Here is a 15,547-nt window from a genome sequence, read left to right as displayed (position 1 = left end):
CTCTAGATAATCACTCCAAATTTTATAGAAAGTGGCACCACTTCTTATAAGGGGATACAAAGACACCAAAGATATATCAATATCAATGGGAACTATAACCCATTTATTTACATAAATAATATACCTGTTTATGTCATGGTGAGAGTTTCTAAATAAAGATTGGAGTTAAATGCAAGATGCCTAATCTCCATAAAAATTAAAGAGTAATGCTATAAACACAAACTATTTTACAATATTTCTACAAACTGCTGATGTGGCTTTAGCATTTTCCAAATAGTTATTGTAAGTAAAAATGTGATATTAATGATAGGCCCATATTAGAACTAGTAAGAATTTGCCACATCAGTAGTTTGTAAAAATGTTGTAAAATAGTTCGTGTTTGTAGTATTACTCAAAATTAAAAGTTATACCTTGTTATTTACCACAAAATTCACTACAAATAAATTTCATTATAATGATAATTTAACAATTTATTTATAATTAATATTGAAATGTGCCAACATGATATTTCTTTCATAGGAGAATAATAACATGTTTATTTTTATAGGAATAAGAAGAATAATACAAATGATAGAACAAGTAAATTTAATGTGTGCATGTATAAAATGACAAAACAAATAAATTTAATGTGTGCTAGTATATAATGGTCTCAGACTTAAACTGTGACTACTTAGGGAAATCAAGAAGAATTGCTCACATGCACATAACAATCAAGGTGTTAACATGAGCTTTTTAAGTTGGTAGGTTTCAGCCTTGTGCCCAATCTTGGTTTCATGAGTGTTGTAGATAATCACTCCAAATTTTATAGAAAGTGGCACCACTTCTTATAAGGGGATACAAAGACACCAAAGATATATCAATATCAATGGGAATTATAACTCATTCATTTACATAAATGTTATACTTGTTTATGTCAATGTGAGAGTCTCTAAGATAAAGCTTGGAGTTAATGAAAGATGGTAACTCTCCATAAAGATTAAAACAACACCTTTTTATTTACCACAAATTTCACAACAAATAAATTTCATTATAATGAGAATTTAACAATTTATTTGTAATTAATATTAAAATGTGCCAACGTGATATTTCTTTCACAGAAGGATAATAATATGTTTATTTTTACAAAAATATGAAGTGAACTACGAATGACAAAAAAAAAAAAAATAATAATAATAAATAAAAATTTAATGTGTGCATTGTATACAAATGGTAGAACAACTAAATTTAATGTCTGCATGTATATAATGGTCTTAGACATGAATTGTGACTACTTAGAGAAATAAAGAATAATTGCTCATACATAACAATCAAGGTTTTAACATAAGCTTTTTAAGTTGACAGGTTTTGGCCTTGTGCCTAATCTTGGTTTCATGAGTTCTCTAGATAATCACTCCAAATTTTATAGAAAGTGGCACCACTTCCTATAAGGGGCAACAAAGACACCAAAGACATATCAATACTAATGGGAATTATAACCCATTTATTCACATAAATAATATACATATTTATGTCATGGTGAGAATTTGTAAATAAAGATTAAAGTTTCTTTTTTTTTTTTTTTGGAGGGGGAAATAAAGATTAAAGTTAAATGCAAGAATCCAAATCTCCATAAAAATTAAAAATTATACCTTTTTATTTGCCACAAAATTAACTACAAATAAATTTCATTATAATGAGAATTAAACAATTTATTTATAATTAATAAGTTTCTTTTTATAGGAATATGAAGGGAAATTCAAATGGCAGAACAAATTAAATTAAATTTGTGGGTATATAAATGACAACAGACATGGTTTGTGGTATAGGGGTATAGGTCACATACTAATGGCTAAAATGGTTGTCTTACTGGTTTTGTTCACATTGTTTCTCTCTTTTAGCACTAATGAGGTTGGTTGCAAGAGAATATATCGAGAAGATCACATGGGGTTGAAAAGGCAACTTAAGCTTTCAAATAAANAAAGTGGCACCACTTCCTATAAGGGGCAACAAAGACACCAAAGACATATCAATACTAATGGGAATTATAACCCATTTATTCACATAAATAATATACATATTTATGTCATGGTGAGAATTTGTAAATAAAGATTAAAGTTTCTTTTTTTTTTTTTTTGGAGGGGGAATAAAGATTAAAGTTAAATGCAAGAATCCAAATCTCCATAAAAATTAAAAATTATACCTTTTTATTTGCCACAAAATTAACTACAAATAAATTTCATTATAATGAGAATTAAACAATTTATTTATAATTAATAAGTTTCTTTTTATAGGAATATGAAGGGAAATTCAAATGGCAGAACAAATTAAATTAAATTTGTGGGTATATAAATGACAACAGACATGGTTTGTGGTATAGGGGTATAGGTCACATACTAATGGCTAAAATGGTTGTCTTACTGGTTTTGTTCACATTGTTTCTCTCTTTTAGCACTAATGAGGTTGGTTGCAAGAGAATATATCGAGAAGATCACATGGGGTTGAAAAGGCAACTTAAGCTTTCAAATAAGTTGGCTAAGAAAACTATTCGGGTGAGATCAATATTTCTATTCATGTGTATGTGTGTATATATTTATGTTGATGAAATAATGTTGCAGCTATTATATTGACAAAATGATTTTCTGATTTGTAGACAAAGTATGGCGATACATATGATTGCATAAATCTCTATGAACAACACTTCTTCAATTATCGTTCACTCAAGAACCATACTTATGATTTTCCAGTAAACTTCTATTACTATGTCACATTTTTCTAACTTTTTAGTCTTTTTTTTTTAATAAAGAAAAGTAACACTTACTTCAATATTGAATTAATTAATGTACAGGTGAGATCTACCTCCAACCCTAAAGGAATCAGAGACCAAAAGTCTTCACCACTATTTAACCCATCTAATTTTTGGCTAAATGGGAAAGGTTGTCCAGATGGTATGGTTCCCATTAAGAGAAATACAGAGGATGATCTCAAAAGGGCAAAGTTAGCTACAGATATACATAACTCAAAATATAAACCGCTCACTATTGATAGACCTGGTACTCATGTGAGTTATCATTGCTACAATCTAATTTATTTATTTTTATTTCATACATTTGCATATATTTTGTGTTGTTGTTGTAGTTGTTTCATTTTTTGTATATTATTTTCTTTTGATAGGAAAATAAATATCTAATTATGTCAAGCAATAGCTGTGTGTGAATTATTTTCTTTCCCCTCTGTAAGTTTTAACTAATACACCCCAACCCAATCCAATACCATATTAATTATTTCAAAGGTCCAATGAATATGTGATTGATTATTTTGTGATGTGAACAAATTTGATAATTTTTGGAATAAAAGAGGATAGACAAGAGAGAGAATATATTAGAGTGTATGTAGTTCTTATCAACACACAAGGAGCAAAAGCAGAAAGTGATACAATGTCTCATTCACTTAACTTAATAATACACTACAATTTTACCCAAAAAAAAAAAATTATAACAATACACTACAATGGTTTTCTAGCACTGATCTCGGTCAAGTTTGGTCAAGTTGAAGGGGGATTTTCTCAGTTTTGCTACATTTAAAACCAATACGGACTAATACATTAACAAAACTGTACCAAACTAACCATGAAAGCCTCGGTTTGGCGTGATTAGTTTTTTCAGTTTCCTTACATCATCTATCTTCATAGCAAAAAGAGTGGGTTGCACCGTGACCTCTCCTTAGAAATCAATCTTTTGATTCATTAGCCAATCTCATAATTTTCTTTAACAATCAATGACATGATATTGTCTTCAATGAATTTGAAAAATCTCATGGTATTCTTTGGCTTTAAACATATTGATTTGATCTTCAATGACATATAAATATGGTGTGATTGATGGTTAGTAATTTGGCTTGGAGTGCATAAGCACACACATACTCAAAAGTGCAAATAGAGTTGGAGGAGTAACACTAAGAATAATCACACATTTTCCTTTAAGAATAATTTTCATATTTTTTTTGATGAACAAGAATAATTTTCATATGATTGCTTTAAAATGTTATATATTTATTCTCAGTATGCTATAGTGCGGACAAAAAATACGAACATCGTGTACCATGGAGGTTCTACAATTATCAGCATATATAACCCAAAAGTTGAGGGAACTCAATACAGTTCTGCTCGTATAAAGGTTCTAAATGGTCCAGATAGCATAGAAGTTGGATGGACAGTAAGTGACACAGGAAACAAGTTTACAATATGTATTTACTATTTATATATATGTATACGAGCTTGTTAAATCTAATACTCATTTCTTTTTGTCTTAGGTAAATCCAACCTTGTACAACGATACTCAAACCGATTATACACATTTACAAAAGTAATTAATATATTTTCCTATTCATATGTTGTTCTTTTAATTATGTAATAAACTGTGGTATTTACCTACCTTTTAATATTGATGTTTCCATCTACAGACATCTAATTCCTCATGCTTCAATACACTTTGTAATTCAATAATTCCTACAAGTACGGATATTCCTCTCGGCATTCCTATAGTGCCAATTTCAACGCCAGAACAGCAATTTGACATGAAATTCATGCTTTTTTGGGTAAATAGATAAATAATGCGTGTGCGTGTGTTTCTTTGGTACTATCCTCTTTGTGCATCAAATAATTTGTCCTTACTTCCTGTGTTTGTCAATTTTCTCTTGAATGATAGGATTCTGCCAATGGAAACTGGTTTCTAAAATTTGGTCAAAATGAAACTGATATCGGATTTTGGCCAAAAAATGTATTCACTGCTTTAGGAGACGGTGCTAATTATGTTGAATGGGGAGGAGAGGTTTTTAGTCCTCCAGGTGTTCCTAGCCCTCCCATGGGCTCTGCCTATAGTGCAAGGTTACAAGAAGACACCAAATATGATGCATATTGCAGGCAAATTAAAACAATTAATGAGACTGATTATGTTGTGGACGCTGTTGATACCGAAGAATTTTCTGATATCGTACAATATCAAGTTCATGATGAAGGATTAACAGGTGCAGCTGATTTTCAGCACCTAGTACTGTTTGGGGGTCTGGGTGGTTATACAGGGAATGAAGATTTCTAAGTTTTCTTTTGGTTCAGTGCATGTATTCTTATCAAATCATTTAAGATTTTTATCAATAAATTCCATATTTTATGATCTTAATTGCCATTGTTCATCTTTGTTTTGTAACTCTCATGTGTATCATTATTATTGTCATTGTACATGGGTATTAGCCCGATCCATTCAAAAATTGGCAAGATCATGTTGCTAATAACCATGTTTGCGGTTTCCTTAATCTCTTATTTCTTTGTTGCAACGTCAAAAAAGCGTATGTGACATAATTTTTATTTATGTAAAAAGTTTTTACATTAGAACGTGTTCCTTTTCTTAAACAGTTGTACCAGAACAGTCAAACACAGGCAGCAATTTATGTTTGTAGTCTGCAATTCCTACATGTATAAGTGTATAACAAAACCTTGTAACCAAACAACCCACAGCCCAACTCTAAATTCCTTCACATGAAGTTGTCATCAACGTCAAGCAATCCAGTCCCTCTTCCCCTTGGAACGAGCTGTGGGATTTGAAGGATTTTCTGAGTGAGAAATCCATGTGATTGAAATTTAGTTAATGGAATATTTTTGGGAATAAAATCAATAGATAAATAAATACTAATATTTTGTGAGTGTGATTAGTGTGCACGAGGTCTTGATCTCAATTTAATAACCACTGTGACAACTCATCAACAATATCTCCTCTACCATGAGATTTGGGGTTTCAAAGGAACCAAACATTTCAAATATTTTAGATATTCAAGTTTAATTTTTTGTGGGTTTTGGTAATTTATTCAATTATAAATCATATTAAAATTGATTTAAAAAATAGGACCGGCATGTCGTGAATATGCAACTTCCATGTTTACTGCACGAAAGATGGCATTGGCATATGAGAGGTTATTCCTTTGTATCCAAAATAAATCCTTTTGTACCTATCCTTAGGCTATATATAGATATATATATTCCATGCCCCCTTTTTGGCTTCGTTTTGGAGTAAATAATATAATATATATTATTTGTTTTCAAAATCAAGTCCTAATTATACAGTTTTTCTTGTTGTAGCAATTAATTAAGATTCATATTATTAAACATAAGGAAAATTTCACAATTGGTTTTCTTATCTTTGTACTATTGAAAGCAAGCACCACAACATTGGCTATGCAATCACTTGTTCAAATTTTCAGTTATACTATCTAAAAAATTATCAAGTCAAAAGTACTATCCAAGATGTTCCTCCATTGTGCAATAATGTCTAAAATGTTGTTTATTAGCTATGCAATATATTGTCCAAAATACTATCCAAAAGAGAGTTTCATCATACTTTAGAATTTTTTAGCAGAGCAGTAAAAGAGAAAAGAAAAGAAAAGAGAACAATATTAGGGGAAAAAGAAACAATAAACAAAAGCACATATTAGGATAAGTAATCAGAAAATGCTTCATATTTGAAATCAATTTTGAGATAATTAGAGAAGGAGGAGGGGGGGGGGGAGAGGAGGACAAGAAACGTAAAAGAACTAAAGCAAATAATAATGGTTGTTAATAGGGCCATATCCAATTTTGATAGGTCAAGAATTTATTGACCCCTTTGGTAAATAAATAAATAAATTAGCCAAGTGAATTAAAGATTCAATTACATGCAATGAACGTGGTAGCACAAACAAATCACCAACTAAGTTAAATGTAGTAGAAATTAAATTTGACACAGGTGATTTGTTTATGAATGGGGAAAACCACCGAGGCAAAACTCCACTGGATGAATTTAAGGTTATCATTCCTGAGAATCCACTATTATCAAAACAAGCGGTTACAACTAAAAGGAATTCTAGTACCTAATACCAAACTACAGTTGAACCCTTACCTCAATACCTAATTGGACTTGAAATGTAGTGACAATCTCTCATTTTAATGCACAACTCCTAGTACGTGACTAACCAATCGCTGCACGGATCCAAGTACATGACTAACACACCAACTTGAGGCAAATGTTGGCTGCAAAGTTCTTCAGTTCATCCAACGATGAAGATCAAGAAGCTCATTGGTTACAAAACCCTGGGCGCAAAGACGCAGCAACTTCTATACAAAATATGATGAACTAGGGCAAATTTTGTCTCCGGTCACAATTTGCATTGAGTTGCATATCCTTGCATTGAGTGAGACGGCCCTTAAAATAATCCTTACATATCAAAACAAAAAAAATAATCTTTACATATGTCTAGGGTTGTGAGAAAAGAAACCTTACACAAATAACTTGGATATGCATGAAAAATAGATTTAGAAATTTGAATTTTGTAATTCTCGATAGATACTGTTTCTGTCGAGCAGTTGTCGAGATTCCTTATTAAACCTCGATAGATTTATCTATCTAGTTTTAATGAACCACACTTTTTCGCTTGTTTCTTGGACAGATTTGCATGATTTTAATACTAGATTTGAACTCTTGTTCCTTGAAGTACTAAACCCATCCTAGATCTACCAAATTACAAGTAAACTACGTTTTGTCAAAGGATTAGCCAATATTACATTACATATGTTCTAACAAGTTCCATATATGTCCTAACAATATCCCCCTTTGGCAATCCGTGAGAAAACAACAACAAACAAATAAGGTATGAGAGAAGTTATAAATCACTAAACTTATAATCACTTGTTGAATACAATCAAATCTAATCCTAACACAAACTCTTGAAAAACTTTGCAAGAAGAGAGTTTATGGCATGATAGATTTTGACAACTTGTCTTTTTGAAACACTTTAAACAAAACTTATCAAGGAATCTTATTGTGAAATAAAAATAAAAGATTGTATACATAAAGAAACATGTGTATAAAGATAGAAAAGAAACAACACATGGAGAGATAGGTGAAAAAACATACATCAGTATATATATATATGTATATATATATATATATATCAAAAGATAAGTACAATGTATGTCAAATGATCACAATATCGATATACATAAGGTAAAAGTAAAAGAAAGAAACAAAAAAAACATAATAATCTCACTACATCCCTCATAAATGTAAACACTCCCCCTATCAAAAATGTCCTATGCTAACTCTCCCTCTAAACACATGACTACTTTCATCCCAAAACTACTTCTCCTTTTTGTAACAAATGACAAAGGGCAAGTCACTGAGAGGTCATCATCTCTTCATCACTGGAAGAGCTAGCATCCTCATCCTCATCATCATCATCGGAACCATCATCAGCATCCTCGTCCTCAGAAGCCTCTAGAGAAGGAGAGTGAGACGCTACGAAGGCACCAAGGTGAGCTTGTCGTCGTGCGATACAACCGACACGGGTGTTCACCTGACATAGCTCATCACTGAGAGTGTCAAGGCGAGCATCCATGCACTAAAGTTGTGCCATGATTGCTTCAAGCGCTACACTACCCGCTGAAGAAGAAGAAGGAGCGGAGGTGGATGGAATGGAAGGGGCTGAAGGAGTCATTGTCTCGGTCTGTGGCCTCTTCGGACAGACACTGCACTAATGGCACCCATGATGGTGAAATGAGGAGAATCAGGATAAGGGATATAAGAATGGCAGATGATCCGCGTGATAGCCGAAGGGAAAATGAGCTTATCACGGGTCACCATATCTCTATTGACATCGATGAGAGAGAGAATGGAGTAAGAAGGAAAGTCTATAGTAAGGTCCTCTATGAGGGATAGTAAAAAGTGAGCATGAGGCTTGGTAATGGAGTTATAGTGAGACAATGGATGGAGAACGAATGTCATCATCATGTTTAGGAATTTGGGACCTTTTTTAAAGCCTGAGCATTAGGTGTTTTGGCACTCACCCTATGAAGAAGGTATCTCACAGAAAAGAGATAGAAGTTCATCTTTGGACATAGTCCTTAGATGCTGACATGAGGGGTAATCAGGATGCGATACCCTCGGAACATGCAGTATCTCGGATTAAGATCTGGAGTGACTACGATACGTGTACCTCGAATCTGCATAGCAAATTAAGGTATAAAGGTATAGAAATCGTGCATGTTGGAGTAGAATTCCTGTATGATCACAGTGGGACATCTCACGGGTATCTCACATAGAGATTCCCATCCCTGATTGTAAATGACAATGGGTAGAGCAGTATTAGAAAAGTCTGATAGAACCACATGGCGTTTTGAATGAATACCATGGTGGATAAGTTCTCCAAGAATTCCTTATGAGTCTTCCCATCATGGAATCGGATGTGAAGAGGAGTAGGATTAGAAGAAGATGATCTAGAACGAAGAGGGTTCCAGACCAGAGTAGATTTGCGCTTAGGTGCCATGCGAAATTTATGTGTGTGTGTGTGTGTGTGAGAGAGAGAGAGAGAGAGAGAGAGAGAGAGAGAGAGAGAGAGAAAAGCACCATCACAATAGAGTACCAAAATATAAAGAAGAGAGAGGGTACATATGCATGAAATGAGCATAAGCATGTGATGTGCAAAAGAAATTGCATCATTGGTTCAATCCCAATCCAAGCCTAGCAGCACATAAATTTTCAACATATAAACACACATCTAAATGCATGAAACATTGTGAAAATACAAATAGAATGCAATGCATGAGCATATAGCATCAAATACATAACACCTAACCCAAAAATTTCACAAGAAATTCATAAATTTTCAAAAACCCCAAAAATTTCAAGAAAACCCAAAACCTAGGTCTAAATGTGTGAAATGCATGAAGAATGAAGGATTAGAGAAACATACCAGAGAAGAGATGCACAATCTATGCCAAAATCCAAGTGGGGAAGATGAAAAGAGTGAGAAAAGAGTGTTTGGAGTGAGAAAGATATCTTTTCTGTCGAGAGAGAATGAGAGAAATGAAATCTGATTTCGCGCTAAAGCTATTTAAAGAAATCGCAGCTCAATGGATTGAGGATTTGTCGAGCACTAATTCTTGACAAATAAAATTTGTTGAGGTGCTGTCGAGAATCTATCGATGGCAAAAATTCCTTGATGGATCGAACAGCTATTGAGAAACTATCAGCCAGACAGAAACTTTCTTGATGGATTAAGAATTTGTCGAAAAGCTATTGAGACAAATTCCAGAAAGCTTCAATGGATTGAAATAACGATAACATCTGTTGAGAAAAGAAGTTCAAGAGGCTCGATAGATAGCTAGCTGTTGAGGATCTATCGAGCTTAATAAAAAAGTTTTTCAAAGAAAGGAAAAACACACAGAAAAGAATGCAATCAAGTAAGCTACTCAACCAAAGATCCAAGCAACATGTTAAGCTCTCAAAAACATTTCTCAACAAAAAAATGCAAAGCATTCATAGATCCAAAACACACACACACACACATTAAACAAATCTAACTAATTTTATATTTCAAAAACAAGTCAAGACAATTTAGTGAGCATACATTAACGCATGTATCCCTTGTGATAGCCAAATTACATTGTACCTGCACATGTGTCAAAAGTAGTAAAGAATTTGCGTGTTGTGTGTGAAACATAGAAATAGTGCATAAGTGTCTCATATTATGACGATTTAAGATATAAGAAAATCAATTTAACTCACACATAATTATAATTTCTTGATGGGGACTATCGCCTTCGAGGTATATCCTATAACTCCTATATCTCCTAGAAACACGCTTAGAATCATTTTAAAAGCATTTTGATTCTTTTTGCTTTTATATTCTTTACATATTTTCTTTTTGAACATATCATGCATGGCCATATAAGAGAGAGAAAAGAAATACCCAATTATGTTAAGCCAAAAACATCACAATTTTGCATGTCGAAGCACATAATGTTATATATGATTGGCGGATTTTAGTGGTAAGATGGTTATTTATGCCTTTCTCTTAGAATTTTTTAGTCATTCTCGTAAAAAAGAGTGATATGAGTGTTAAGTATAAAAGATCACTTAATCGTACTCATCACAAACATGAACCACAAAGCTCACTTGCTTAGTTGTGCATTGAGATGTTCATCTAAGTTACAAAAGATACAAAGTTTAGAAAACTTTGTTTCAATGGCCATCCAAAGTACACAAGTACCAAAGTAGACAAAACACACACTGTTTTTGTATTTTTCTAATTTTTCTAATTTTTTATTTTTTATTTTTTATTTTTATTTTTATGAAGAACAAAATAAAGCAAAAACTGAAAACAACCAAACAGAAACATGTTAACCAAAGCATAGCATAAAACTAGACTGACTCAAAAACAAAAAGGCAAAACAAACAAGTAATGCATAGCCATAAGGGAAGAGAGAGAAAAAGTGACTAAATCACTTTGAACCTTTTTCCTTCCATACTTTGGAAGAACATTTTCTTTGAGTGAACCCTTGATCCAGTGGTGAGGGGGAAGAGTTGAAACTGTTCAAGTTCGAAAGGAACATAAGGGCTTTAAGAAGATCTCTAAGGGGAGCAAAAGAGGATGGAAACTAATTTTGGTTTCCGGATGAGATCATACCGTTGCTTTGTTGAGTGGATAACCACTTGTAGCAATTTGGACGAGTATGTCTTAAAGCTCCACAATGATGACAGAGATGTTGCTTCTTCAATTGAGATTTTTTGTTATTAAACTTTTTAGTCCTAGGGTTTCTAGTCTCTTTCTTTTCAAGTGTAGGGGCTGCTCCTAAAATTGATTTGCCCGTGTCTATGTTCTCACTAGCTATATCAGTTTTACATTCATTGTTCTTAGAATTAACATTATTAGCAGGTGAGACAAACACAGTAATACTAGAAGAAGCAATATTAGGAGCAGAGAAATCATACCCCAAACCAGTTCTATCAGAAGCATATTTCTAAAAACCAAGCATCTCATCAAGCTTTGCACTGGAAGTCCTCTCCAATTAAGCTCTGATTTGTGATAGTTCTGCTTCAAGCTTCTTGGTCTTTTCCGCCAAGAAATTGTTCTCAAACCGCAGTGCTCCAATGGTTTGATTTGCTTCATCAACCTTAGTCGAGAGCTCCTCCGATCTAGCTCCACATCACTCAGCTTCTTGGTGGCCAGCCTATATAGTTTCTCATGCTTCTCAGAAACCTTGTACATCTTAGCATAGGTTGTATGGATGTCATCTTGTTCATCCATTTTCTCAAACTTAGATTCCACTAAGTCTTCTTCTTTACCTATCTCTTCGACAATCCCCTCAGTAGGATTCACTATGGTAGTGAAGGAATTAAGATTCCTTTATCATCATTGTCATTTGACTCATCCTTAGGCTCGGTGTCACTCAAGGTAGCAACAAGGGCCTTGCTTTTCCCAATAGTCCTGAGATATGTTGGACATTCTTGTTTCATGTGTCCAAAATCTTGACATCCGAAGCACTTTAGTCCGGAGGGGATGGTGTATTGACTACCACGCTTAGCATCCTTCTTTCCTCTATCTTGGTTTTTGAACTGCGACGAACCAGATTGCTTCTGGTCTTTATCTAATCCTTTCACATTGGCATTCTTCATAAAATTTTTGAATTGGGTAGTGATGTAGGATTTCATTTTAGAATCTTCATCATCGGAAGTCTCATCAGTATCACTGCTTTTGGCCTTTAGTGCCATGCTCTTACTCTTGCTCAATTTTTTGATCCTAGTCAAGCCCAATTCATAGGTTTGCAAGTTGCCGACTAGCTCTGTCAAAGAAATTTTGTCAATATCCTTTGTCTCCTTGATAACGGTGATCTTGGCATGGAATCTCTCCAGTAAAGATCTAAGCACCTTTCACAAAACCTTGGGTTCGGGAATAGTTTCCCCAAGATTAAAGGCGGAGTTAACTATGTCCTTCAGCTTGGTATGAACTCATCAAATGACTCATCCTCATCCATCTTAATCTCCAGCTTTGATTTATTTTGCTTCATCAATAAGACACATTCTTTAACAGTGTTAGAACATATGTGATTCAATGTGTAAGTTTGAATTTAATCAACCATTTTGTTGGCTTTATTTCGTACCAATTTACTTGTAATTCAGCATTTAGAAACCCTGTATTTATGTGGGAATCATATAAGGGTAGTGTGTGAGAGAGTGTGAAGAAAAGTTCAAGAGTATGCAACTTAGCAGGGCCTCGTGACTGGCTCACGGCTTGCAAGTCGCCAAAAACAGGCACACGTGTGAAGCATGCAGAGGAGCTGAAGAGTTACACTAGTTGTTGCACTACAGGATAAAACTTCCAGTTGGCTAGGTCGTTATCTCGCGACTCAGTCAAGTCGCGAGGCCAAGTCGCTAGTTCACTCTGTTTGGTAAAAACTAACCTTTTGCATTCCAAACACACACTAGTATAAATACCCTTTATACCCATGTATTGTAGAGAGCTTCCATAGAGAATTTTGAGAGAGAAACCCTAGAGAAAAACAAGATTAACTCATCCACAATCTTCATCCTTGTTTCTTCAAATTTCTCTACTCTCACCCTCTCCATTGTTACATCCTTGAGAGGTACATTTAGTCAAATCATTTTCTCACCATACCCATATCTGTAAGAAGGTTATTTAGTTCTTGGGAAGCAGTTAGGAAGGAACCAATTGATATTGGTTGATGTAAGGTTGAATTTTATCAACCATCTTATTGGCTTTATTCCGTGTCAATTTGCTTGTAATTTAGCACTTAGTAACCTTGTATTTAGGTGGGATTTATGTAAAGGTAGTATGTGAGAGAGTGTGAAGAATTGCTTAACAATGTACAAAGAAGCAGGGATTCGTGGCTGACTCGCGACTTGCAAGCCGCCAACTGCAGCACATGTGAGAAGCATGCGGGGAGGTGAAGGGTCATGCTAGCTGTCGCACTATAGGACAAAAGTCCCAGGCTGGCTAGGCTGTTAACTAGCGACTTGAACTCGCGACTTAGACCAATCGCGAGGCCAAGTCGCCAACTTGCCCTGTTTGAGAAAAACTGTCTCTTTGTATTCCAAACACATACCACTATATATAGACCCTTATACTCACGAAATGTAGAAAGCTTTTAGAGAGAATTTTGAGAGAGAAACCCTAGAGAAAAACAAGATTGTCTCATTCCTAATCTTCACTAAGAGACTCTTTAAATTTCTCTACTCTCTTCCTCTCCATTGATACATCTTTGAGAGGTTTTTGACCAAATCATTTTCTCACCACACCCAAGTCTATGAGAAGGTCTTTTGGTGCTAAGGGAAGCAATTTGGAAAGAACCAATGGTTATTAGTTGATGCTATAGGTTATAGCAGAATCTGGTAAGCTAGAGAAGAAAAAGGTTTGGCGCAACCTCATTAGAGCAGGAAGCTTGGAGGGCTTAGGTACCTGGGTAGATTAGGCTTAGAGGGTTTATTACTGTTCATGTATCCCAACTACATTTTCTAGTCGATTATTAACCGCTTGGAGGGCGGCGAAGAGGTTTTACGCCTAGAGCTTCAGTTTCTTCTTTGATAACACATCACGTGTTGTCCTTGTGTTTGCATCTCTCTTCCCTTTATCTTTACCTTTTATTTCCTGCTGTGGATGTGATTATAATTGGCTTAGATTGTTTATCAATTCTGTGTTTAGCTTATGATCATGTTTCGCACATTAATTGTTTGATAATAAGCTTGAATTGGTAATTTGTAATTGGGGGTTTAAACGTTCATAGTATTTTCAACGTTATTTGAACTTTCAGTTGATGCTATAGGCTATAACAAAATCCGATAAGCTAGAGAAGACAAAGGTTCGACGCAACCTCGTTGGAGCAAGAAGCTTGGAGGGTCTTCTGCTATTCATGTATCCCAACTTGATTCTCTAGTGGATTATTGACCGCTTGGAGGGCGGTGGAGAGGTTTTACACTGAAGACTTTGATTTTCTCTTCGATAACACATTGCTGTATTGTCTTTGTATTTGTATCTCTCTTTCCTTTATCTTTGCCATTTAATTTCTGCTGTGGATGTGATTTTATTTGGTTTAGATTATGTTATCAATTCTGTTTTAGCTTATTTACATTTTTCGCATGTACATTGTTTATTAACAAGCTTGAATTGGTAATTTGTAATTTGGGGGTCTAAACGTTCAAGGTGTTTTACGCACATATTTGAACATTCACAATGTTAAGAACATATGTCACTATTTTATGTAATTGGCTAATCTTTTGACAAAACGCACTTTACTTGTAATTGGGTAGATCTAGAATGTGTTTAATGTTTCAAGATACAAGCTTTCAAGTTCAAGTGTTAAAGCCATGCAAGTATGTCCAAGAATCAAGTGAGAAAGTGTTGTTCATTAAATCTCGACAGCTAGCTCAACAGCTAGTATCTAGCGAGATTTAAAAAGCTGCTAAAGCCAGTGGCTCGACAACTACTCGACAGATAGGGTATCTGTCGAGGTTTATGAAATTCATAATTTCTGGTCTGTTTTTCATCCAATTTGTGAATGTATGTTTGGACTTTCTTTTCTCACAAACCTAAACATATATAAGGATTATTTTAAGAGCCGTCAAGGGTGACACAAGTTGCACAAGTGTGGAGCAAAGTTTTGTTCATGCAAATTGTGATTAGAGATAGAATTTATCCTAATTTATCTTTCTCTTAAAGAAGCTGCTGTGTTTGTACACCGTAGGGTTTTATG

At 34.2% G+C, this 15,547-nt stretch overlaps 1 protein-coding gene across 1 annotated transcript; it reads left to right on the top strand.

Moving 5' to 3' along the window:
* The first annotated feature begins 2,375 nt into the window (after window positions 1–2,375).
* On the top strand, window positions 2,376–5,072 carry LOC112024773 (protein neprosin). The gene is made up of 6 exons (XM_065782214.1): window positions 2,376–2,528; window positions 2,630–2,722; window positions 2,825–3,037; window positions 4,038–4,190; window positions 4,438–4,572; window positions 4,683–5,072. Exons 1-6 carry the CDS (start codon window positions 2,376–2,378, stop codon window positions 5,070–5,072), a joined length of 1,137 nt encoding a protein of 378 aa, XP_065638286.1.
* Window positions 5,073–15,547: the final 10,475 nt, after the last annotated feature.

This window comes from Quercus suber, unplaced genomic scaffold, assembly GCF_002906115.3.
Source record: "Quercus suber isolate HL8 unplaced genomic scaffold, Cork oak 2.0 scaffold_294, whole genome shotgun sequence".
In the NCBI taxonomy this organism is placed as follows: Eukaryota; Viridiplantae; Streptophyta; class Magnoliopsida; order Fagales; family Fagaceae; genus Quercus; species Quercus suber.
The sequence above is the reverse complement of the archived record's forward strand: the minus strand, read 5'-3'. Positions and strand labels throughout refer to the sequence as shown.

Bases quoted from the DNA above. Each gene is read 5' to 3' on its own strand.
- LOC112024773 (XM_065782214.1), top strand. From the start codon at position 2,376: ATGGCTAAAATGGTTGTCTTACTGGTTTTGTTCACATTGTTTCTCTCT. The intron at 2,529-2,629 runs GTGAGATCAATA...TCTGATTTGTAG, and splicing joins TGGCTAAGAAAACTATTCGG to ACAAAGTATGGCGATACATA. The intron at 3,038-4,037 runs GTGAGTTATCAT...ATTTATTCTCAG, and splicing joins TTGATAGACCTGGTACTCAT to TATGCTATAGTGCGGACAAA.